Raw genomic sequence first — 25,245 nt, forward strand, 5'->3', positions numbered from 1 at the left:
GACTGATGAGAACCAGCAATAACTCTCCTGACAGCAAATCTTACCCCAGCTCGTCCTCAATAGAGATTTAGCCACGTCTCCAGACGCCATATCTCTTATTTACTCATTCATTTATCATTCACTCATTTAAGTTTGGAAATAAGGGCTCCTAAGTCCCCAGGACATAAACAGCCATCAGAGGTTCACAGAAAACAATGCTGGAGATTAGTCTGAGGTCTATGAAGGTCTCCAGGCCTTTATTCTGCCTATTAACTAACTTATCTCCTTGGCACAAATGGGGATAAACACTGGTTGAACCTGAGGCTAACAGGCAAGATATTTTAGCTTCTAAAACCTCATATAATGGAGAATCTTAGATCATTTCAATTTATTTTAAAAGCCTTGCACTCACACAAAAAGGCTTTTGATGCTACCCTGGGCATTAGTATTGATTTCAATTCCTGTTTTATTCACATACTCTCAGGTCATTAACCATGATTCATTTTTCTTTTGACTACAGAACTCTAATATAGCAGCAATTGGTCGTGATATAAACCTGCTAAATGTTTACAACTATTTGGGGAAGTTAATCACTTTGCTATAAACTTAGTTACATCGTATATTGCTACATTGGTAGACTACAATATAAAAGCACTAATCCTTCCCCTCCACAGAAATTCAGCCTAAAATAAGCTCTTTTTCCCTGAGCATCTCAGATCTGGTATGCGGCAGCCGCTGTGAGCCACCCAACCCCGTCAGGGCTGCCAAGAGCACAGCAACGCCCAGAGCTGGCCTGGAGCTGCAGCTTTTCTCTCCAGCCCAATCAGACTTGTGCTTGAACTCCAATATTAGCTTAACACACCACGTGACTGCCTTAATAGTTCCTTTTCAACGGCTGAGTCCACTTTGGGTTTGTCTATCTTCCCTTAGTTACCTACATATTCTGCTGTACTCTGCATCAGTATATTATGCTCATTCTTTTTTTTTTAACATCTATTGGAGTATAATTGCTTTACAATGTTGTGTTAGTTTCTGCTGTATAACAAAGTGAATCAGCTCTACGTATACATATATCCCCATAACCCCTTCCTCTCGCGTCTCCCTCCCACCCTCCCTATCCCACCCCTCTAGGTGGTCACAAAGCACCGAGCTGATCTCCCTGTGCTATGCGGCTGCTTCCCACTATATGCTCTTTCTTATTCAGGATCTGGCTTATAGATTTACAGCAAAGTCAAACATTCTTTCAACATCCCTTTTTTTTTTGAACCTGAGAATTGTTTGGTGAAGAACGATTCCAGCTTACACAGTTATTTTTTTCTTCAGGGATTCAAACAGTACTTTGGCACTGTGTACTGCCTCAAAGTATCATCATTATGAATACTAATAATTGTTGGGGTAACTGGTAAAAACATCAATTTAATATTGTTTTCTGAATAACATTGCAAAAATGCCTCCACGACTTTTTTTTTTAATGTAGCATGTAAGCACTAATATGGATATAGTTTTACTGTTTGCCACACTTTGTGTTAAACAGACCATGCCATTTAATCCTCACAACTGCCTCATGAGGTATACTATTGTCTCACTTGGATTCCCCTGAAAACAGAGCTCGAGACAAGGGCTTTGTGCAGTTGGTTTTGGGGAGGTGATCCTTGAGGGCATGAATGAGGGTAGAGAAAGCCAGACAGGGAAGGAGGAAGAAGAGTCAATAAAAGGATGCAGTATTTGGACAACGTGGTGGGCAACAGGGACTCAATTTGCTGGACTTCCTGAGAAGTGGAAAGATGCCTCCCACAATTGTCCAGCAGAAGGACAGGGGCATTTATCCACTGGTTCCCATGTCCCACTGATCCAGGGTTACCCCCCAGAGTGAGGGAGCTCTCCCAGGGCAGACAGCAGAGAAACTAGGCCTTGATGGCTCTCAGGGAAGTGAGTAGATGCAGCCAACAATGGCCCACTGCAGACATGGCTAAAATCAGAGGTGAAACATGTGAGTCAGGGCAACAGAAGCCTCTGACAGTTATTACCTCCCCATTTTATAGAGAGGAAACCAAGATACATGGAGATTACCTCACATGCTCAAGGTCACAAGGTGGGTCAGTGGTAGAGTCAGGACTCAAACATGGGCCATCTGACCTCAAGGCCATGGCCCCAACCATAAGGGGTAATGACGGCTGCACTACACTCTTCCCCGTGTAGCTCCACCTACAGGTTTGAACAGACCATCCACCGATTCCATTTGGAACCCAGGTTTGGGACATTTATTCAAACATTGCAGTTTCTTCTTTGGGAATTCATTTTTCAAGTTGCCACAACATAAGAAAATGCTATTAGAATGCTGCATCTGCATGTTGGGAGGAAAATAAACACCTTTCTTTTGAGATCACACAGGAGGAGAGAGGTTCAGATAGTATACCACTTGAGAGGGGGGAAAAAAGAAAACAAACAAACAAAAAAATCACTCAGACAACCATTTTTGAGTTCAGAAACTGCTTTTCAGTTTTTTATTAAAACATAATTCTTCAAAGAGTATAGAAATACACCTGGCCATGACCTGTTAGAAGTCAACCAACTGCTTCAAACATACATAAGTAACATCTATCAAATTCCGGCTCACCAGAATTTATTAAGTTGTACATATATGTTATCAGAATGACACCAACATGGCTACATTTGACCGATTCTTCTAAAGTGGACACAAGTTTCTGACAGGTTATGTTTCCCCTTGATGAACGCTGTAACAACTGTGACGGTTTGAAAGATACGCTTGAAGGGCCACAACGGGAAGCATGAGGGCAAGGAGCTCCAGAGCGCACACAGGGGCCCCGGGAGAGGGGGTGGTGGGCCCCTGTTTCCGCTGTGAACACACAATGCTTCAAAGAAACGAACACAGAGGAGGAACAAGAGGAAGGCACTCCCTCCTCTGGACAAGGGTCTTTGGGTTCACATTCGGGAATCACAAGACAGCACACCCAGGAAAGGACAGGAAAAGGAAACTCCCTACACATAGTCTGACCTTCCTACGAGGGACAAGGGCCTGTGTGGTTCAAGGAGAAGATCCGTGAGGACCCCTTCCGTTGGGATGTGTTCTTTGCCGCTGAGGATGCCCCCTCCCCTGAGGCTTGCTCAAGGCACTGGATTGGCTCCCTTCCATACTATGAACAAGAACAAAACGCCCTCCAGAGAAGAGCAGACCTGGCACTTGATTTGCTCTCCTTAAGAGTGAAGTTTCCTTTGTGGTTTGAATTCAACCTGGTGAAGCCCACCCCAACGTAGACTCGAATTGCTGTGAGAGCCCCCAGGCGGCTGATCAATTGAGGAGACTGTCCTCCCTCTTCTGTCCTGTCTGGCTCCTGCTACAACTTCACTGGGAAGGAGTAAGTGGAGAGCTCACCTGGGCTAGGTATTGCCTTGGCATTGTACAGTGATGAATTCCTTCTCCATGTTCTGTTCCTCCTTCGTGCCCAAAATGAAGGGAGAACCACAGTCGTACAAACAGACTGAAAATGAGACTGGCGATGCATGGGGTCTGCAGTCCTCCTTGGAAGGGAACCAACTTTTCCCACTCTTTTGGGCAGACTCACTTTTCCTAATCAAGTATTTTTAGCTTGACGTTTCCAGAGGACCCCGTTTACCCTAACTTTGCCTTTTTAAATGACCTTTAATTCCAGAAGTTGGCACAAACCTTTTTCAATACACTTTACCCCTGCTGATTGCTGCATAAAATCTTTCACATGAGACCATGTGGGAAGAGAAAACTCTACAGAGTGTGGATATTTCTCAGTCTTTCTTCTCCACTTCTAAGCTTCTCTCTCATTTGTTGACAAAAACAGCTTAAGGGGGAAAGACATGATTAAAGCTTGCAGTGTTTTCCAATCAACACTGCGGACTTCTCTTTCTGAGGCCTTAGTGATGCCCGGAGATGGTCAGGATAATCAAGGACAGAATATCTTCCTAATCCCTGGGCACATCTATTGCCATGTCTGTCAGATGGGGCTGCAATATTCATTCATCCCTCACCTACATCCCAGCAAAGGAGATGAAGGGCATCGGGAGAAACTGTGAGTCATGTGATCAGGCTGTCCAGAAAAAAGGTATCAAATGCCAAGGTTCTATCTTCCCTAAAGATACAGATCAATATAAACCATTTTGAATATTTGTCATTTTAAAATCGATCAAATAGGCATTTTCTTGTGGCCGCACGGTTCCATAATTATCTTGGGCTTCTCTTAGAGTGCCCCTGCTTCCTTTGAACTCACAGACATTCTTCTCTCCGTGTATTCTTTGCAGGGCCCGGAACTGAGATATCCCCAGAAAATGCACACAGAGAACCCACCCAAGACCTGTTTCCCGCTACCCAGCTTTCGTCTCCACAGAGAGAAATGTGGACTTTACTGAGGATCACTGAGATAAATATATATATATGTATAAATATATATATACGCCCTCAATAAAGAGGACATCCGATTTTATATAGATTTCCCTCTCATTCAAAAGCATCTGGCCCATAGAGGAGGAATCAACCCATACTGGGTTGCAAGGAGATCAGACAAATCACAGGCCCAGTGAAGGGAGGGCAGGAATGTGGAAGGTCTGTTGCTTCCAGGGATTTACAAGACTTGCTAGGAATCCACCTTTGGGAAGATGCTCACTTTATTGTTTCTGCTCATCTTCCGTTCCACCCTGCCTACCTTGGGCATCTTTGTCTGGATCAGCTCTTCCGGGGTGTTGCCCAAGGGGGGAAGCAGCCTCTTCTTGCTATTTCGGGTCTCCGAGAGCCACTGTGGAGGCAACTCAAATGGCCCAAAGCCGAATTGCAGGGAGTACCTGTCAGGGAATGTCTCAGGTTCCACAGGGACTGCTGGTGCCACCTGGGATATAGAGTCCACGGTGCCCGGGGGTGGTGCAGGGGTAGCAAACCGCGGCCCCTGCTCTGCCTCCAGGCAGGTGGGAAGTAGCTCCCTGGCCTGGAGGTCAGCTGAGCCGGCATACTTGGCTTCACTCTCTTCCTCGTCATCTGTGGGCTTAAAGATCTGCTGCTGCCCAATGTGGAACATCTCCAGGAGCTGGCTGCCCGAGCGCATGCTGGGCTCCAGGCTGGCATCGGCCACCCCGCTCCCTGTGCCCACCACATTCCGGCGACTGTAGCGGTGGTGCAGTTGTACCAAGGTCCCTACCAAGCACTTGCGGATAGATTTGTTCACAGTAAGAAAGAGCACAGGGTTCGCCAGCAGAGAGACTTTGGGCAGCCAAATGGCCGTGAGCAACAAGAAGACAGAAGTGTTGGGAACATTGAGCACAGTCTGGTAGACGACCAGTGTGGCATAGGGCACGCTGCATAAGATGAAGACCATCACCATGGACAGCAGGGTGGCGTGCAGCTCGGCCTCCCGCTGGGAGGCATAGGGGATAGAGATGGTGTTCTGCGGGGTCCGCAGCGCTGCTATGATGACCTTCTTCTTCTGGCTGGCACTCAGGGCCCGGCGGATCAGTATCAAGAAGAGGAATACCACGGCCACAGGCACGATGACCGTGGTGATGTTGTAGACCAGAACGTACACCAGGTGGCCCAACGAGTTGCTCCAGACTTCCGTGCAGGTGGACATGGCATAGATGTCAGCCACGTTGGTCACCGCAAACACAGGGACGCTGGCCACCACGGCATGGGCCCAGATGTATATCACTAGTTCTCGGGACTTTGCATCAGATATTTTTCTCTCCAGAGGATAGAGGACTGAGTAGTACCTGCCAAACGCACAGCAAAATTCGTTTCACAGAAGATACACTTTAATTAGGGGAATCTATATTACTAACAGTAGGAGAGAGGAAAGAAAGGGTCACTTTCTTCTATTCTGCCTAACACAGAGGAAACCACTGGGGGAATTAGGAAGCTAGACCTTAAGTTTTGAGGATTTTGCTGTACAATTCACAGTTAGCTTTATAATTATTGCCACCAGGACTAAATCCAAAAGAGTGCCCTCAATATAAAGGATATCTCCCTCTGCTGGAAAGACACCTCTTTTTCAATTTAAGGGTGAAGGGTAATTTGTAAAAAAATTTTTTACCTGGGCTAGAGGAGCTTGAGGGCAATTTTCAAAGCCACTAAGAGAAAGGAAATGTGTCTGCACACAAATCCAAAGGAGACTCGTGCCACAGTGGATATGCACGGATATCACTAGCATTTACAGCCACCTGGGGCAGAAGAAGCCAGTGTGAGGGAGGGACTCTGACAAAATCCTTCCACAAGATCAACCTGACTGAAAACAATCATGCCTGCTCCATCGCCATTGTTCCCATGATAATCGCTCAGTACCCCTAAGAGCAATTAATAGACTTAAAATGCCTGCATGATTAGATTTTTGTTAAAATCAGGGAAGACTTTTTTCCTTCAAGCTTGACTTGATTATTCTATAACCACCTAATCAGAATTCCAAATGCACCTTGTTTCAATATCACCTTGTTTCAATATCACCTATGACTGGGGGAAACGGAGTAATGTGTTAGACTCTAGAACCACATCTGTCATGAAAGGGCAGCCAGCAGCCCTCAGAGATATGGCGAGTTTCTTCACCTTAGCTCGGCCCACGTCTGTGCAGTCAGCTAATGCTGGAGTCGACCTTCCAACCCTATTAACATGCATTCCCTCATGGGGCCAGCTGAGCAGGCGTGCCTTCTGTCACAAGGATTTCTGAGCACTACCTATCTGCTAGGTATTGTGCCAGGCACTAGAGTGCAAAGATGGAAGGACGCACGGGAATGTTTCTTAACTAAATGGGGAAAGGCGGCATGTAAACAAACAATTATAACCGAGCAGATGATGGCTCTACTGGAGGGACGCACAAAGGAGGTGGGGAAAGGGAGCACCTGGGAAAATGTCAAGAGCAAGCAGCCCTGTGGTGGAGTCTGGCAGGGGACAAGCTGTGGGAGAGACGATGCAAACACAACACAACCACGGATGACCAGAGATGGATGGAGTGCAGTAAAATGTGTTCTAGATCACCTTCTGGGAAGGGAAAAAAAAAGAGAAAGAAATGTATAAGTTATGCACGCTCTCAGTTGTTTTTCTCTGAACACGGAGAAGCTTTTCTAACCACCGCTCAGTAAATCCAGTGTGGTGGCCCCACGCCCACGCATGAATACATGTCCACTGTCTCTGATTCCCATTTGCTAAGTGACAGGTGACAAACCCAGGCTTCCCGTCATTTTTGATTCCATTCTAGGTTGGGAAATAGACCGCAGCACAAGCACACAGGCTCACTATACATCATTTTGTTAGTATGTGCGTCTCTAGAGGATGATGCAGGAAGTGTAGGTGGCCTCCCAATTCACTTGCTGACTTGGTGCCACGAAACAAATATCTGGGCAAGAAGTGAGAGAAAGAACTGTTTTCCCTTTGTCTTCGTGCACAACAAACCTATACTTTCCAGTAATCTGCATCTCTGAATAATGAAATAGGAATTTACCAAACTTGCTTTTCTACTAAAAGAACTTATCTTTTTTAAAAAATTAGGAATTTTGGATTAATACAATATATAAAATAGATAAAATAGATAAACAACAAGGACCTACTGTGTAGCACAGGGAACTATATTCAATATCTTATAATAATCTATAATGGAAAAGAATCTAAAAAAGAATATACACACACACACACACACACACACACACACACACACACATATATAACTGAATCACTTCGCTGTACACCTGAAACATTGTAAATCAACTATACTTCAATTAAAAAAAATAAGAATAAAAGACACACTGAAAAAAATGATGGCAAAAATACAGTAGATTTTTTGCTGGAAAGAAAATAAGGATTTCTTATTATTTGCATATTTTCTTGCCTAAAACCAAAGGCTCAAAATAACCCACAGGGATTATTGCATTGCTTCCAGGTAGTATAGCAACCTGTCCAGAATAATGTGTTCCCACTCTTGTTGAATCCTATTCTTAAAAAACCTTCAGGATTCATAGCAGCATTATTTATAATAGCCAAAAAGTGGAAACAACCCAAATGTCCATCAACTAGTAAATGGATAAACAAAATGCGGTATATGCATACAATGGGAATATTATTCGGCAATAAAAAGGAATGAAGTAAGTTAAGAGAGTAGATCATGAGTTCTCATTACAAGGAAAATAAACATTTTTTGGTATCTATATGAGATGATGGATGTTAACTAAATTTACAGTGAATCATTTCACAATATGTGTAAGAGAAGTCATTATGCCATATACCTTAAACTTGTACAGTGCTGTATGTCAACTATAACTCAATAAAGCTGGAAAGAGAAAAAAAGAAGCACTGATACCTGCTATAACATGGATGAACCTTGAAAACATTATGCTGAGTAAAAGAAGCCAGGCACAAAAGAACACATATTGTATGATTCCACTTATATGAAATGTCCCCCCATACAGAGACAGAAAGTAGATTAGTGGTGGCCTCGGTCTGGGGGTGGGAATGGGGAATAACTGTAAATGAACACAAGGTTTCTTTTTAGGGTGACAGAAATATTCTAAAGTTCAATTGTGGTCATGGCTGCACAACTGTACATATACTAAAATTCATTGACTTGTACATTTTAAATGAATTTTATGATATGTAAATTATATCTCAATAAAACTATTAAAAAAAAAAAACCTTCAGGAAAGAAAAGCCCACCATGTGGACTGCAGACATAAGACCTCACCAAGCAGGTAATAAGGGGCCTCCAGAAAGACACACCTGCCGTGAACACAGAATGGATCAACACAAAAAGCATTAGGAGGGGCTTCCCTGGTGGCGCAGTGGTTGAGAGTCCGCCTGCCGATGCAGGGGACACGGGTTCGTGCCCCAGTCCAGGAGGATCCCGCACGCCGTGGAGCGGCTGGGCCCCTGAGCCATGGCCGCTGGGCCTGCGCGTCCGGAGCCTGTGCTCCGCAACGGGAAGGATGGGAAGAGAAAACAAACACCATCACAATATAAAACCTTGGAAGTAAATGCTCCAAAGGAATTCTGGTGCTATCTGGCCAGGTCCAACAGGACTGTCTAATCATTTGTTAAATAGCCACTGAATTGTTCTCTTGTTCTTCCAGAAATGTTTTCATCCTGCATCAAAAGGCCCTAATTGCAGAGTTAGCAATCTGATGAGCAATCTACTGCAAATTGCAATGCAAATACCACTAATTCCAACCAAGCTGAAACTATATCATGATCCAGCTCTGCCCCAGCATCGTCATGATGTAACCTCCCCAATGCTGTCTTCTGTGAGGCATCTGTTTCAGCAATCGATTCTCTTTCTGTTGACAACAAGCAGACAAAAAAGCAGTATTTGGAACACTGACTATTCACTATTTGCTTCGTGATGCTAATTTTTCAATACACTTAAAAAAAAAAAAAAAAGTTGCACCCCTGGCTACCTGATCTTACCTGTCCAAGGCAATGGCAGGGAAGCTGAGGATAGTCACAGAGCAGAAGACTTTGTGCAAAAACTTAACGACCTTGCAGAAGAGCATGGTATAGATCCACCAGCAACAGTGAGGACTGGTACTGAGGATGATGTCGAAGGGCACGCAGACCAGGCTGGCACAAATCCCCGAGCAGGCCAGGTTTTTAATGAACCTGTTGGTGACAGATTTGAACACGGTTGTGCGGCAAGTCGACCATAACACCATGAAGTTTCCTGGCCAGATAGGCAAAAATAAAAACAAGCAAAAAAAATGTTTAAATAAAAAGAAAGAAGACAAAAAAGAAAGAAAGAAAATACAGGTTAAAAAAAAGATTGAAAAACCATAGTTAAGAGATCATTTCAAAGAACTTTAAAGGCATAGGATATTGTCAATTTATGTGAAATTATTAAATCACTTTCATAAGTATCAAAAAGTCTAGAAGAATTTTTTAGCCATGAGTTTTATTTAATTTTAGGCATAATCGTATTATGATGATGATTCTGTCTCACCTGAGTATAAACAGTCAGCTAGGGATTACTTAACCTCAGCCAGTCTACTCTAACCAAGTTTGCAAATGACCTCGCCTTACCAAACTCTGTAACAGAAACAGGACGAAAGCCACACATGTGGCTTAAAATTTCCTAGTAGTGATATTTTTAAAAAGTAAAAAGAAGCAGGTGAAATTTTAATAGCGTATATTATTGAACCCAATCTATACCAAACATTATCATTTCAAAGTCATCATTACTTTAAAAAGTATTAAAGTAATATATTCATTCTTATTTTTGTGCTACATCTTTGAAATGTGGCGTGCGTTTTTTTTGTTGTTGTTGTTATTTATTTATTTATTTTTGGCTACGCTGGGTCTTCATTGCTGCGCTCGGACTTTCTCCAGTTGCAGTGAGTGGGGGCTACTCTTCGTTGTGGTGCACGGGCTTCTCATTGCAGTGGCTTCTCTTGTTGCGGACCACAGGCTCTAGAGTGCAGGCTCAGTAGTTGTGGCGCACGGGCCTAGTTGCTCCGCGGTACGTGGGATCTTCCTGGACCAGGGATCGAACCCATGTGCCCTGCATTGGCAGGCAGATTCTCAACCACTGCACCACCAGGGAAGCCCCTGGTGTGCGCTTTTTAAATTGAAATATAATTAATATATAACAGTGTATTCTTTTTAGGTGTGCATGATGTATGTTTTATTTTACACTTACAACACATTTTCAGTTCACATTCGTCACATTTCAAGGGCTCCATAGCCACATGAAGCTGGCGGCCACTGGACAGGCCTGCACTGTTCTAGACCTTTAGTGTCAATAACACACTTGCCTGTCCGTCTCTGAGCATCTTCCTCCTGTGGCTTCCACAGGCCTACAGCCTCCTGGTGTTCCTCCCACCTCTCCCAGGCCCTGGCTGCCCCAAGTCTTCTTCACCAGGTCCTTCCCCATCCTCTCTCTCCAGCTTCTCCCTAGGTTAAATCACCCATTCAGGTGGTTCTCCACTGAAATGCTGGTGACTCCCACATTCATGGCCCAGACTAGGCCTCTCCTCTCAACTCCGGACTCCTGTCCCACTGAACATCTGATTCTCCACCCCTTCTCGGTCTGCTCTGCCCACCCATTGTCCTCCAGAGCCTACACAATCCAGGGCCTACCTGCCTAATCTCACGCCACGCTGCCCCTGGCTTGAAGGGCACTGGCTACGCTGCCCTTTTTTTCTGTTCTTGAAACACAACGAGGCTGATCCGGTCTCCACGCCTGTGCACAAATTTTTTATACTGCCTAGCATGGTCCTCGTGTGTCGGATTCCTTTTAATCCAGGTCTTAGTATAATTGCTGCCTCCTCAAAGAGGCCTCCGCAAACCATATTTTTATTTTAAATACTCACTGCTCCTCCCTCCAGCATACTCTCTTATAATATCCTCTTGTGGCCTTCTTAGCTCTTATCATAATTATTAATTTGTTTACTCATTTTCCCTTCAGTTCATGAGGATAAAAAAAATGTCAATCTTGTTCACTATTATAACTCCACTGCCTAGTTCAGTATCTGGCACAGAACAAGCATTCAGTAACTATTTAGATGAATGAATTTGAAAGAGGACAAACAGTAATCAAAAGTCCCTGCAGCAAGATAACCCGTTTCGTAGTAGGAATGTCATGAGAGGCTATTCTGAGTCAATAGTTCCCAAACCTCACTATGCATCAGAAGTACTATACCAGACATCCTGAATCATAGTTATAGGTATAGAACTGGGAACCTGCATTTGTAACAAGCACTTAAGATAGAGTTGGCTCCCAGACTGAAGTTACAGAAATGCCACATCTAGACAGAGACTGTAGCCTTTCATCTCCAGAGTCTCACAGGGCCCAAGTCGTCAGGTATGCCGGGCAGCCTACGTTACCAGGGGAGATTTTACCTGGTGAAAGATCCAGGTCCACATGGCCAGTCAGTCATGACCCAAGGACACTGCTCTCTCCTGGGCACAGGCACACAGAATGCCCTCTAATGACTGAGGCAACAGCTCAGCCTCATGCAGAAGGACAGCATGGTGCCAGGGGAGGGGAGCACAGGGCTCAGGGCTGCAGCCGAAGCCACTACCAGGAGCTGCCTCGCTGCCTCAGATGCTGACATAACTTACTGTCAAGAGTCTCTTTGCAGACACAGTAGTCTACAGCTACTTCTTATCTGCCAGAAAAAAAATGGGCACTGCATTTAGGTAAGTAGGCCAGCTGCCTCCAGGAAATTCTCTACCAAACTTTCCTTACATAAATATGCTGACTCAGTGAGATGAAATTCACAGTGTGAATATATACACACGTTTGTTCAATAGAAAAGCTGTTTATACTAATGTTACCACCTCAGGCCCCCTCAAGCTTTCCTGTCACCAAGGTTACAGACAGCAATAATGATATATTTGAAGCTCCATCTATATGGGGATTTTTTTTTCCTGGCCTTTCCCACTGAAATACAGATTAGGATCTGGCTGAAGCATCTTTCCTCACTTAAGTTTTACAGATAGGACTGAAAATCTGGTAACCATCTAATAATGAAATTGTCCACTTAAAGAAATCTGCCATAGGGCTTCCCTGGTGGTGCAGTGGTTAAGAATCTGCCTGCCAATGCAAGGGACACGGGTTCAAGCCCTGACCCGGGAAGATCCCACATGCCGTGGAGCAGCTAAGCCCGTGCACCACAACTACTGAGCCTGCACTCTAGAGCCCACAAGCCACAACTACTGAGCCCACATGCCACAACTACTGAAGCCTGAGCGCCTAGAGCCCGTGCTCCGCAACAAGAGAAGCCACGACGATGAGAAGCCCGCGCACCGCAACAAAGAGTAGCCCCCGTTCACCACAACTAGAGAAAGCCCGCGCACAGCAACGAAGACCCAACACAGCCATACATAAATAAATAAATAAATAAATTTTTTTTAAAAAAAGAAACCTGCCGTGAGGAGAGTGTCATAGTATCTTCAGTTGTTAATATCGGGGCTGTCTCCAGTCCACTAGGGGACTTCCTATAAAGACCATCCTTCTGCTTTATAAAACAAGACCCACAGGATTTTATATTTCTCTATCACTGTTAATCTTTGTCGCTTGGTAGGTTACACTGAATAAAACATTTTGTATAACAAACAGGAAAATTCATTGCAAAGGAGAGGACAGGCTGTGTGCCAAGGTCTCTCATGCATACAGCAGATTTCTTTGAAACTAATGTCCATCATTACCCTCATAGTCTAACTCTCTTATCTTTCTCTCTCCCTCCCAATTATGTCAGGCACACTTTTTTATTGTTTTTTTCTTAAATCATACATTTTATTAGTATGTCCATGCTTGCGAATGAGGAAACTTGTTTTCAATGAGTTATTACTGAAAAACCCGAGATGGCTATAATCACATTGTATCTCCACTTACTTATAAAACTCTACGAGGCATCTGAAGCCTAATCCCTTTTCCTAAGAACCTGAAGCTAAAGAAGCCTCTACGTTCTTTCCCTTCTTTAAACCACCTCTCTCTGTCTTCACTTAAAAACTGACTCATTTGGCTCTAAGAACCCAAATTAGAAAAAAGTATCAGAAGAGGAGCACCCACACTCAAGATCTGACTGGCCACACATTAAAAAGAAAAGTGTGTGTGTGTACACATGTGTGTGTGTGTATACACACAACAAAATAATTACAGACTTGATCATTTAATCTCATGAGCACTTTAGATTCTTCTTAGCTTTACAAGGTACATCAAGGATAACTCAGCATATATTTTAAATAACACAGTATTCAACCTTGAGATACTTTTTAGTTTAGACATCATGGTCTAAATCACCCAACCCCCTTTAGAAATGATTCAAGTTCTGTACCCATTCTTCCTCCCTACATATTCCCATGACATTTTCTAATGCTGGATTCCATGACAACATTCAGTGCCAGGGCTGTGGGCACAGCAACACAATTAGTACACACTCACAGCACACACAACCAAAAGGGGAAGAAGAAGTAGAGCATGATGGCGCTGGTAATACAAACCTACTCTCCCTGGGACTGCTATTACTCTATCATTACTCCTCATCTAAAATACAAATCAAGGTTTCTCTTTACACAGTATAATCTGATATCAGACAATGCATAAAAGGACAAAAAAGAAAGTAAAAATTACCCACCCAGTGATAACTAATTGTAAACTTTAAGTATTTATCCTTCCAAACTTCTTTTTATATATACGGACTTTTTGATTATGCCAGTGGGACCAACTACTCACACTGCTTTTTTAGATCTTTTTCCGTAACAACCACCTTTCTATACAATAAATAAAAATAGATCTATATCATCATTTTAGCAGCTTCATAAAAGCAATAGTGCTTCTCTGGTTATACCCTAATGTATTTTGTCTATTGCACATTGATGATTTTTTTTTAAAGCTGTTTTCAATACATCTCTATTATACAATGTTGAGATCAACATCCTTATATATTTAAGTTCGGAGGAAGTAAACTGATTATTTACTGAAGATAAATTTCTAGAAGCAGAAGTTCCGGGTCAAAGAGCTTACACATTTTTTATATATATTGCAAAATGACCCTCCACAAAAGTCATATGAGAGAGGTGGTTTCCCCATATGCTAAAAGTTCTGCTGTCTCACTAAAATATTTGGAATTTTGCATACTTCCTCAATCCTACGATTCATATTTTCCTTATTTCCAGAAAAATTTCATCCATTGCCTCTGAATCTTGCCCTATCCTTTCTCCTTATTATCTTCTTCTGGAATTCTTATTAGATTTACGTTAGACCTCATTCTAGTCTCTTAACCTCTCATTCATATTTTCCATTTTCCATCAATTTATTGTCTTCTGCAAACTGAATGCTATTTCTCATGTCTTCCTTCCATTTTATCAATTCTCAATTCATCTGGAAGTAATCAAACCATCATTCTTTCTTTCTTTCTTTCTTTTAGCTTCTTGGGTAGTAAACTTTTGGAAATTTGTATTTGGGTCCACTTCAAACTGCTTACTCTTTATTCCTAGTGTCTAGTTATTTTACTATGGCTCTTTTCCTTCTTTAATCTGTAATCACGTTTGTTTTTTGGCTGTGTTGGCTCTTTGTTGCTGCGCGCGGCTTTCTCTAGTTGGTGGTGAGCGGGGGCTACTCTTCGTTGCGGTGCGCAGGCTTCTCACTGTGGTGGCTTCTCTTGCTGCGGAGCACGGGCTCTAGGGTGCCCAGGCTTCAGTAGCTGTAGCTCATGGGCTGTAGAGCGCAGGCTCAGTAGTTGTGGCACACGGGCTTAGCTGCTCCATGGCATGTGGGATCTTCCTGGACCAGGGCTAGAACTGGTGTCCCCTGCATTGGCAGGCAGATTCTTAACCACTGTGCCACCAGGGAAGCCCCTATAATCATGTTTTTTAAATGCTTGTACTTTCTTTTAGATTATTCTATTGTTTCTAGTTCTAGATGTGTTAATTTTGCCATTTGTTGATTCTCCTGGCCCTCCTTTTATGGTTTTCCTCACATGGTTTTTAATGTTCAGTTATGAGCTCATAGTATATGGGGGTTGTTTTTCTGTGGCAGGCTACAGACCCTGGTTGTGGAAATGTTTCAAGTGGCTAGCCAAGCACATACTAGTACTTTGTTGCACTTTCATGTGCAAATCAAAGATAATGCAGTTGAAAGATCATTCTGAGAAAGGTTTAGTGTGTGGGGAAATTTTTACCCTAGGGAGACGCAGGATATTTTAATGACTAAGAGCACAGACCCTGAAGCCTTACTCCCAGATTCAAGTCCCAGCTCCACCACTTACTAGCTGTGTGATCATGGGTGAATTAACTTCTCTGTGCCTCAGTTTCACCATCTGTAAAGTGGACATAATAACAATGCCTATGTCCCAGGGGCATTGTGAGGATTTAATGAGCCCATACAAGTAATATAAGCACAGCACTTAGAACAGCTTCTTGTGCCTAATACATGCTACGTAAGTAGATATGTCACTGTTATTATTAGTTGCAAAAGTTTCCAAGGAAAGGTCTGACAGAGAGAGAAACAGTGAGAGGCTGGGCCAGAGGAAATGAAACCTGGAGCTGTATATAGAGAAGATAGAAGAGGACAGGTCCCTAGAAGGACTTGGAAGCAATCAGGAAGAAGAGACAAGGTAGGACTGACTGGCCTGCAGGTTCCACATGGAACACTGGGGTCTGACAAGGAAGAAACTCCTAGGTTTACCCTGCGGAGGTCCCTTGGGTGGTGCTGGCAAACTCACAGCAGACTGTCCCATGGGGTCATGATGGGTGCCTGGGACTATCGTGTTTGAGTAGTTGTGACAACTTCAGAGCTCCGTCCTCAGGCCTGTGGCACACACACAACTTGTCTCTCTCCCTCTCACTGTTGTCTGGATTCAGTGACTTCACTAAAGCCTTGTCTCCCTGGCAGGGGGGGCAGGGGCCGTTGCAAGATCTGCTCCCTCCTAGAATGTCCAGCCTCCATTTGAATTGCACGTGACAGGTCTCAGACCAAGGACATCTCTTCTCCAGATGGAGTCCTGCTCCTAGAATCCATCAAGCCTATCATAAGATATTCCAAACACCTTACAAGAATCTTGCAGCAGCACACAAACATGATACACCTTAATAAAGCCCCAGAGTGAATTAAAAACCCAAAGGGTCAAAAAAAAATCAAAAAAGGAATCAATGATCTTGACATCGTTTCATTAAGAAAAATGAAAAATCTCAAAGTGATGATGACTTCCTAATGTTTTCAATTCAATAATCTAAACAGCTTGAAACCATCAAGAGATTATTTGTATCATTACGGGAAAAGTTTTAAAAATGCTATCTGGCCAACGATAATGGTACAAGTAATGAAACAATGATTATAACTATACTTTATCATTTGCTTTAAAAACTTTTTAAAACATTAATAATTACCCACCATCTTCCCAATAGGTAGCCACTAAGCACTCTTGTGCATTTAGACACACAGGTTGAGCAATTAAGAATTTTAATCAGAATTTAAATTTTGAAAAAGTCTATTCAAAATTATTTGAAAAAAAAAAACTTCAATTGGCCCTTGAACAAAGCATGGGTTGATCTGCATATAACTTATAGTCAGCCCTCCACAGTTCCTCCACATCCACGGATTCAACCAACCATGGAATGTGTAGTACTGTAGTAAATATTTACTATTGAAAAATATCTGCATATAAGTGGACCCACGCAGTTCAAACCCATGTTGTTCAAGGGTCAGCTGTATTCAGTTTCTTACCACCTTTCTAGAAAGTAAAGGTGTCCCTGAATATCTGAGGGCATTTCTCCATTTTATTTAGGTATGGTTCAGAGGTAGTTTCATTATGACACTGATTTTTGCAAAGAGTTAGTTTTAAGAGAATGCCAGGGCTTCTCTGGTGGCGCAGTGGTTAAGAATCTGCCTGCCAATGCAGGGGACATGGGTTTGAGCCCTGGTCCGGGAAGATCCTACATGCTGTGCAGCAGCTAAGCCTGTGCACCACAGCTACTGAGCTCTAGAGCCCGCAAGCCACAACTACTGAGCCTGCATGCCACAACTACTGAAGCCCACATGCTGCATCTACTGAAGCCTGCGTGCCTAGAGCCTGTGCTCTACAACAAGAGAAGCCACTGCAATGAGAAGCCCGTGCACCACAACGAAGAGTAGCCCCCGCTCGCCGCAACTAGAGAAAGCCCGCACGCAGCAACGAAGACCCAGGGCAGCCAAAAATAAATAAATAAATTTATTAAAAAAAAGGCCAGAGGGCGAAAAATGCGAGATTGACTAATTAAACCCATTTTGAAGAAGAGCAGAGGTACAACAGTAACTTGATTAATATTACCAAAGCATTCAGTAGTTTCCTACTGCCACTAGGAAAAAAACAAATGCAAACTTCTCAACATCATATAATACCCTTTAAGATACGACCCCTGGCTGCTCCCAAGCTTACTACCCAAAGTTACAGCATTATGATAGAATGAAATAACCCTGGAAATCTAAAGGGCAAATCCACATTTTTCTCTGAACCCTTAAACCTGCTGCCTAAGCAAAACCCTCAAAGGAAACTCCCTTTCATTAGCAAGAGTGCGAGAGAGAGAGAGAGAGAGAGAGAGAGAGAGAGAGAGAGAGAAAGAGAGAGAGAAAGAGAGAGAGAGAGAGAGAGAGAGAGAGAGAGAGAGAGAGAGAAAGCAAAGGTAAGACAAGATAGGAATAAAGAACTCCTCAGTGTAGAGAAGGCAAATGGTACCTGACAAGTTCAAAAAAAAAAAGACACTGTTAAGCTCTGTGAACCTGGGGACACAAATATTCAAACTGAGTTACAAAGTTCACACTTTCAAAGGAAAGCTTAAATAGTTCTAAAAATGATTCTATTTTATTCTGATTTTTAAAAAATCTTTCTCCCGTTAATCTATGTGGGTAAATTTCCCAGCTACCCAGAGAGTCAGCACTGGCAAGGTGATAAGTAGCTTTTTGCCACTGGTATTATTATGAATTATGGCCGCAGCAAGAACGGGGAGGAAAACAAGCTTGTAGCCAGAGCACTGTGCCTGGTGGTTTTCAATACAATTTGCTCTTCCTCTGAGTCTAAAGGTTTGAGCCTTTCCCTCACTAATGAAGTGTCAATTTGCTGTAACTTGTGATTAAACTATCTAATATCTGCCCAACTCTTTTTAAACTGATCATTATTAGCGTGAGAAAACTGTTACTTTAGTTACAATTAATCTGATTCCAGAGGTTGTTCTGAAATGACACAGAAGGTTCCAATTAAGCAGGAATTGGATTAGCAGGAAGAAGCTATGTAGTAAGCTTATTAAAATTCATGGTGAATTTCAAATAATTGCTTTGAATGAAAAACATCTTATGAAATACATATCCCCAATCTAACCTTGGATGGTTTCCCCTTAGACTATGTGTTCCCAATGAATAATTCAGATAAAATATTAACAGGATTCAGTTTTGTAATACATAAGAATATAGAAAGAGACTCCAACAATAGCCTCTTCCACTCAGCTCCTGTGAGGTTGCACAAAGAATTTTAGGTGAGTCTGCAACAAATGTGCATATGTTTTAGCAACAATGGTATCCCCAAAGGTAAGACAGACCATATAACTCAATCAAGACAAAGAGATCCCAGTGACCATAGCCACTGGGCTTCTCTCATAGAAGTCGCAATGCCCCTGAAACTAGCTCAATCTCTCACATCTCTCAACACACAGCAAGATACACACAGATCTAAAAGGTAAGAAGAAAGACTCACAAAATCTTAAGTTGATAACTGTCCCTTTCTTTTTCTTTTTCTTTCTTTCTTTTTTTTTTTTTTTGTGGTACGCGGGCCTCTCACTGCTGTGGCCTCTCCCGTTGCGGAGCACAGGCTCCGGACGCGCAGGCTCAGCGGCCATGGCTCACGGGCCCAGCCGCTCCGCGGCATGTGGGATCTTTCCGGACCGGGGCGCGAACCTGTGTCCCCTGCATCGGCAGGCGGACCCTCAACCACTGCGCCACCAGGGAAGCCCCTGTCCCTTTCTTTGACTACTGAAATTTTTTCCATATAAACTAACCAGAAAATTTTCATAACTTCACAGGATTCCTTGCTCTCCGATCTCTCACATTAAATAGGTTAACCTCCCTGAAAGGTATATTATTCCCTGAAAAAAAAATATGGCAAGAGTCTCAGTATCATTGGCCCCATCTAACTGTGACAGCTTCGAACCTTTAATAACCACAAGCTCCATTTCCCCTTCAGTAGGTGTATAGAGAAAGCTTCCAGGGAAAAGGAGGAAACCAGTTATCAAACTCTCTCTCTCTTTACACAAGCTCCCCCTGGATCTGCATGCTAACAAGATATTCCTGATTAAGTGGAGGTGAAGTAGTTCACTGCTTTAAATGTCTACGCCACAGGCCATCCTACTAAGAGGTTCTTGTCTATATTAAATTGCTTATGTAGTCTTTGAAGGCAGGGTCTGCATCTTCTGCAGCATTCATATAGCATTAGCCTAGAGGGGTTATTTCTCCCATAAAATAGTGTGAGATTACGAAGCCTGAGAAGAACCTTATCTGGAAATTCTGTTGACCCTCATGAGCACAACCCACGGTTTTGTATCTAGGAGTTGCTTCATAAATACCCAGATAAATGAATGAATAAAAGCTTGAAGTTCAATGTGACTCTATCAGAATTATCAGAATGTTTTTTCTGTGTACTCAGTTTTTCAGGTACATCTATTGATGTCAACTGCCTCTGATCAACAAGCTGAATGTTTACTATCTCCCGATCGCCAGCACACAGTGTCAGATCAGCTTGAGAGTGATGTATTCAACGATATATCACACTATACTATAATTAGTCTAGTGAACGTGCACAGAATACACATGCATTCTATTCTCCTACGCCCTCAGTTCCAGTAACTACAATTATGCAGTCTGAAAGGGAAAATTATGTTGGAACTATTTCCGAAGAACACAAGGGTAAGATAATTAGAGGGCTAAGAAAGGAAAGTGAGCCCAATCCTGCTTCAGTCCACGGGGACCCAGCGTGGCTGATGTGAGGTGGAGGAATAAGATTTTGGAAATGAGCATCCCTTATGATCTGGCACAATCTGACAATGGCATTAATTCAGAGTTGAAAGCTCCATTGCTTTTTTTTTTTTTAGCTGAGTTTGGAAGGAGAAGGGGAGAGGCTGGAGGGTGAGGGGCAAGAAATGGCAATTCTAAACCTTCCCCTAACAGATTTCGGGCCACTCCCTCACTAGTGGGGAGGTTCCATCTGCTCTAGAATAGACTTTCCCATGCCTCCTTCACCACTTTCTCCAATTCCTGCAAGGAAAGAGGAGGCCAGCAGCAGAGGGGTGTTTGTAGAGTGAGGAGCTGGGATCAGGAGAGCCAGAGCAGCAGATGGTATAAGATCTGGAGGAAGCCAGACCCAGGCCAGGGCCAGAGACACATGGTCAAGGCAGGGAAGGCTCTGGAAGGAAGTGATGGATCTGAAAGTCAGAGCTCGGTGGGGAATAGAACACAAGAGACATTGAAAAGATGACTTACAGCACACAGCCCATCAAGGCCCACCAACAACATAAGAAAATGAAATAAATGTTCAGATAAAATACTAGGAGCCAAGAGCTCTGTAAGAAGCGGGGATTGGCACATGGGTAACATGGAAGGAGCTTGATAAGTGAGACAGCCTCAGTCTAGACTCTGAACTTGGATATGACTCTTTGTGAGGCAAGAACTGAACCAATAAGATGTATTTAGGGGCCTTGCAGGTGTAACACGATTTTGGAAATACCTGTAATGAAGGGCACGTGGATGGGCAGCAATAACACCTTTCAGAAAGCAGATTCTTAACATTTCTCTTTCTCTCTTTTCCCCTTTTTCTCCTTCAAGTAGTAGCAGAGGATGGAGAGAGAAGAGAAGATGACAAAAATTGAGAGCAAAATAATAGGGAGAATAATTGCAATTCCATTTATCTCCACGCCAAGACCTAGCTTGTACGTGCATTTCCCAGTGACTATTTAAGGCAACCAAGGCCTTCTGTGCCTGAATATTCATTAGTCACATTGCTGAAAACTGGACAAAAGGTTTCTTTTCTTTGTATCACGTTCCAAGAATCCAGGATTCATGATTATGGTAACCACAGTGATACAGATAAACAGAGAAGGAGAATTCTCCTTTAGCATTTCATGAATAAGCAGCTTCCAATTCCTGTATTTTTCCTCTAATATTTGCTGATTTGAATAACACTGAGTCATTTACCATGTAATTTTCCTGCTGGTTCAAAATAAAATCAGCATGAAATACTATTAGCTTGTGTAAAGCACTAAGATCAATGAAGAGATGTGACCTCTTAATTCCCCATTATGAAACAAAAGGCCAGGGGAAGCATTTCTTTTTTTTCGCGGTATGCGGGCCTCTCACTGTTGTGGCCTCTCCCGTTGCGGAGCACAGGCTCCGGGGCCATGGCCCACGGGCCCAGCCGCCCCGCGGCACGTGGGATCCTCCCGGACCGGGGCACGAACCCGTGTCCCATGCATCGGCAGGTGGACTCCCAACCACTGCGCCACCAGGGAAGCCCCAGGGGAAGCATTTTTTATCTTGTGAGATACTGATTTTCCTCTTTGTGTGTTTGTAAATTACTGGCTTTCAGAGTGTAGTCAATGTCACTGATTCAATGTGAATGAAGTAAATAAGATAAAATATAAAATCTGTTCACTTTCATTAAGCTCCAGTTTCCATTAGTCTTGCCTCTGACATTATTCTTATAAAGGTTTAAGCATGCAAACACCATGGCCGAAGGCAGAACATTGGCTAATAAATATTAGCCAACAAATTTTAATATTACCCCAAGGAAATAAAAGTGAGCATATATACAATGGTCAAGGAAACAGTGACCAGCTACAACATTTTAAATTGTCATTTTTCCAATTAGAAACTCTACAATGCTTTAATAGGAATAAGAAAGTAATCTACAACATTTAATTGACTTTATATACTCACATGAATGGAAGGAACCTGGAAGAGTCATCTATACCTCCTTGTTTCCACATAAGACTATGTAAATCTTGTGCAGAGAAAAGATATTTTTGCTAACTGTTAAGACTTCTGGGAAAAACAATACCTTCAGGCCCCCCTATGGTAATCAGCTTCCAAGATGGCCAGTGATCCTTGCCTCCTGGTATTCCTGTCCCCATGTAGGCTTCTCCCACAACTGAATAGGTAAACAATAGGATGTAGCAAAACGACAGTGAGACTTCCAAGGTCATAAAAGACATTACCATAAAAGACATTGTCTTAATCTCTTGAATCACGTGCCTTGGGAAAAGCCAGAAGATTCTGGCTACTCATTACAACCTCTGCGTCTCCTTCCTCTACCTCTCAGCTTTTTCACAATGAAAATAGCTTTAGTTTATTTCTTTTTTTTTAAGATTTATTTCTCTTTTTTTTAATTTTACTTTATTATCTTTGGCTGCAACCAGTCTTAGTTGCGGCACACGGGATCTTTGTTGAGGCATGCAGGATCTTTTGTTGCAGCGTGCAGGCTCTTCGTTGTGGCGCGTGGGCTTCTTGCTAGTTGTGGCGTGTGGGTTTTCTCTTCACTAGTTGTGACGTGCAAGCTCCAGAGTGCATGGGCTCTGTAGTTTGCGGCACACAGGCTCTCCAGTTGAGGCGCATGAGCTCAGCAGTTGTGGCACGCGGGTTTAGTTGCCCTGTGGCATGTGAGATCTTAGTTCCCAGACCAGGGATTGAACCTGCATCCCCTGCACTGCAAGGTGGATTCTTTACCACTGGACCACCAGGGAAGTCCCAGCTTTAGTTTATTTCTGAGTGTTTTTTTTTAAACTAACACATGTTTACTATTATAAATTCAAATGGTTCAGAAAAGTATAGGAAGAAAGAAAAATCACCTGGAATCCCACCACCTTAAGATAAACGTGAAACATGATTACTATTCTGGTCATCATCTTTTAATACACCTCTATATGTGTATAAACACAATTTTATGTAAACGGTATACCATTTGTACATACTGTTCTTCTTTGTGGACACTAGTGTGATTTTCTCACTATTTATTTGTAAATTTATATGCTGTATTTAGACATATATGAATATATCACAGTTTATTATTCACCCTTTGTCCTCTAGATGGGCATTCACTTTGTTTATGAGTTTTTGCCATTATAAATAATATTACAATAAATACTGTACATATATGCTTATTTTCTGGTGTTTATATTTCTGTGACATTGATTTCTCCTTTCCACCAGCAATGTGTACAGAACCTTTTCCTCCAAAATTTTTGCCTATAGCAGGCGCAATCACTTCTCATGGAGTTTTGCTAATCAGTGGGTGAGCAGTTATATGAAGATCCAGAAGGGGTAGTCCCTGTGCCCAGTGCCCTAGGCTTCATGGATGAGGCATCACTGGTAGGGCATATACTTTTCAGAATGGATTACTGTTAACATTTCTGGAAAGCACTTCAGCCAGTTTGGGGTTGAACACTGCTCTAGTCCACCATAAGCTCAGTAACAGGTCTACTTGGGTCAGGCAGACCTTCGTACATCATGCTCTGTCTCCTAGATTACATACACTGCCTCTGTGGGGGGCAAGCACCCCCAAGAGTGTTAGCATGAATTGCGCTGGGGTGCCTACTTCACCAGCCAGATAAGGAGGACAGAGTGGCAGAAGAGGGAAAAAGAGAAAAACCTTAGGCCTCAGAGGAGAGCTGCAACCCACAACAAATCAGTCCCCAGAATTGTGGTACAAATCTGATCCAAGAAACATCCAGTCTGAGCAAGCCAGAGCAGAACAAGGAATGAGGAATTAAGGGTACCGGCTAGAAGCAGAAGTGGGAAGTCACTTCTAGAAAAACTTACTATTCAGCAAAGGACATTGAGAGGGTGTATACTTCTGGAAAAAACTTCCATAGCTGGAGTAAAGACAGGACCCAGGGATGTTTGCAAACTAGAAAAACCTCAGGAAAGGGGGACCACACAGGAAGGTGGACCTAGTTTTAGCAAGGAAGGTGCAAGAAAGGCTCAGAAGCTGCTGGGCCCTAGGAGTCCTTAACTCTCCAGGTGCTCCTCTCTCTAAGCCCGACATGCTGGCCACTGGAAGGTCCTCCCCTTCTGCAGGGGGCTTCTACAGGTTCTGCAGAGAGCAGGGTAGAGCAAGGCAGCACGCCCACAGCGTGACCACTGCAGAGCTGGGGCAAAGCCAGAACACCCACAGCACCTGTGCACACACATTGTTTCCTTCTTGTTCCTGTAACCTTTCCAAATGGCATTTACATGAAATCCCTCTCTTCGATGGTTTTTAGTTCATACGGTGCAATGAGCTTCTATGATTAAAAGCCATCATGCTCATTAAAGCTGCTTCTTCAGCTCTTGCCTGGAGAAAACTGAAGCCTGTGGAGGCCTGAAAGCAGCTGCAAATGTGCCAGCAGGGTCAGCGTCCAAGAAAGACCACTGACCACTGACACAGGGTATCCTCAGAGAATGGCAAAAATTAAAATTAAAAGGAGAAAACATTTCCCACCACTAGTTAGCGAAAATGAAATTTATAAGATCAAGTATTAAAGGCTATGGGGATATAAACATTTTATGTTTTTGGTGGGCAAGTAGATCGCTATAGTGAATGAAAAGTAACCTGGCAGTATCTACTAAACGCATGTTCCTTGACCAGTCCTACTTTTGTGAAACTATCCTACAAATAAAAGAATCAATATATAAGGCTGTACATTGAGCTATGTTTGCTGAAGGACTGCTGACCATGACCTCAAGATTGAGAACAACCTGAATGCCCATCATTAGGATAAACTGTGGCATGTCCCTACAGGAAGGTAGAGAAATATATAGAAAGATAC

General features: G+C 43.0%; 1 protein-coding gene across 1 annotated transcript in view; it reads right to left on the reverse strand.

Annotated features, from left to right (window-relative positions):
• Positions 1-2,468: 2,468 nt before the first annotated feature.
• The window catches only part of GPR176 (G protein-coupled receptor 176), a 90,463-nt gene continuing 67,686 nt past the window's right edge, over positions 2,469-25,245 (reverse strand). Inside the window, exons 2-3 of the mRNA XM_060147036.1 lie at positions 9,395-9,647; positions 2,469-5,724 (exon numbers count right to left, since the gene is read on the reverse strand). Coding sequence (XP_060003019.1) covers positions 4,602-5,724; positions 9,395-9,647 — 1,376 coding nt within the window. The 3' untranslated portion in view covers positions 2,469-4,601. The remainder of the gene's footprint in view (positions 5,725-9,394; positions 9,648-25,245) is intronic.

This window comes from Lagenorhynchus albirostris, chromosome 1 (genome assembly GCF_949774975.1).
Source record: "Lagenorhynchus albirostris chromosome 1, mLagAlb1.1, whole genome shotgun sequence".
Lineage (NCBI taxonomy): Eukaryota > Metazoa > Chordata > Mammalia > Artiodactyla > Delphinidae > Lagenorhynchus > Lagenorhynchus albirostris.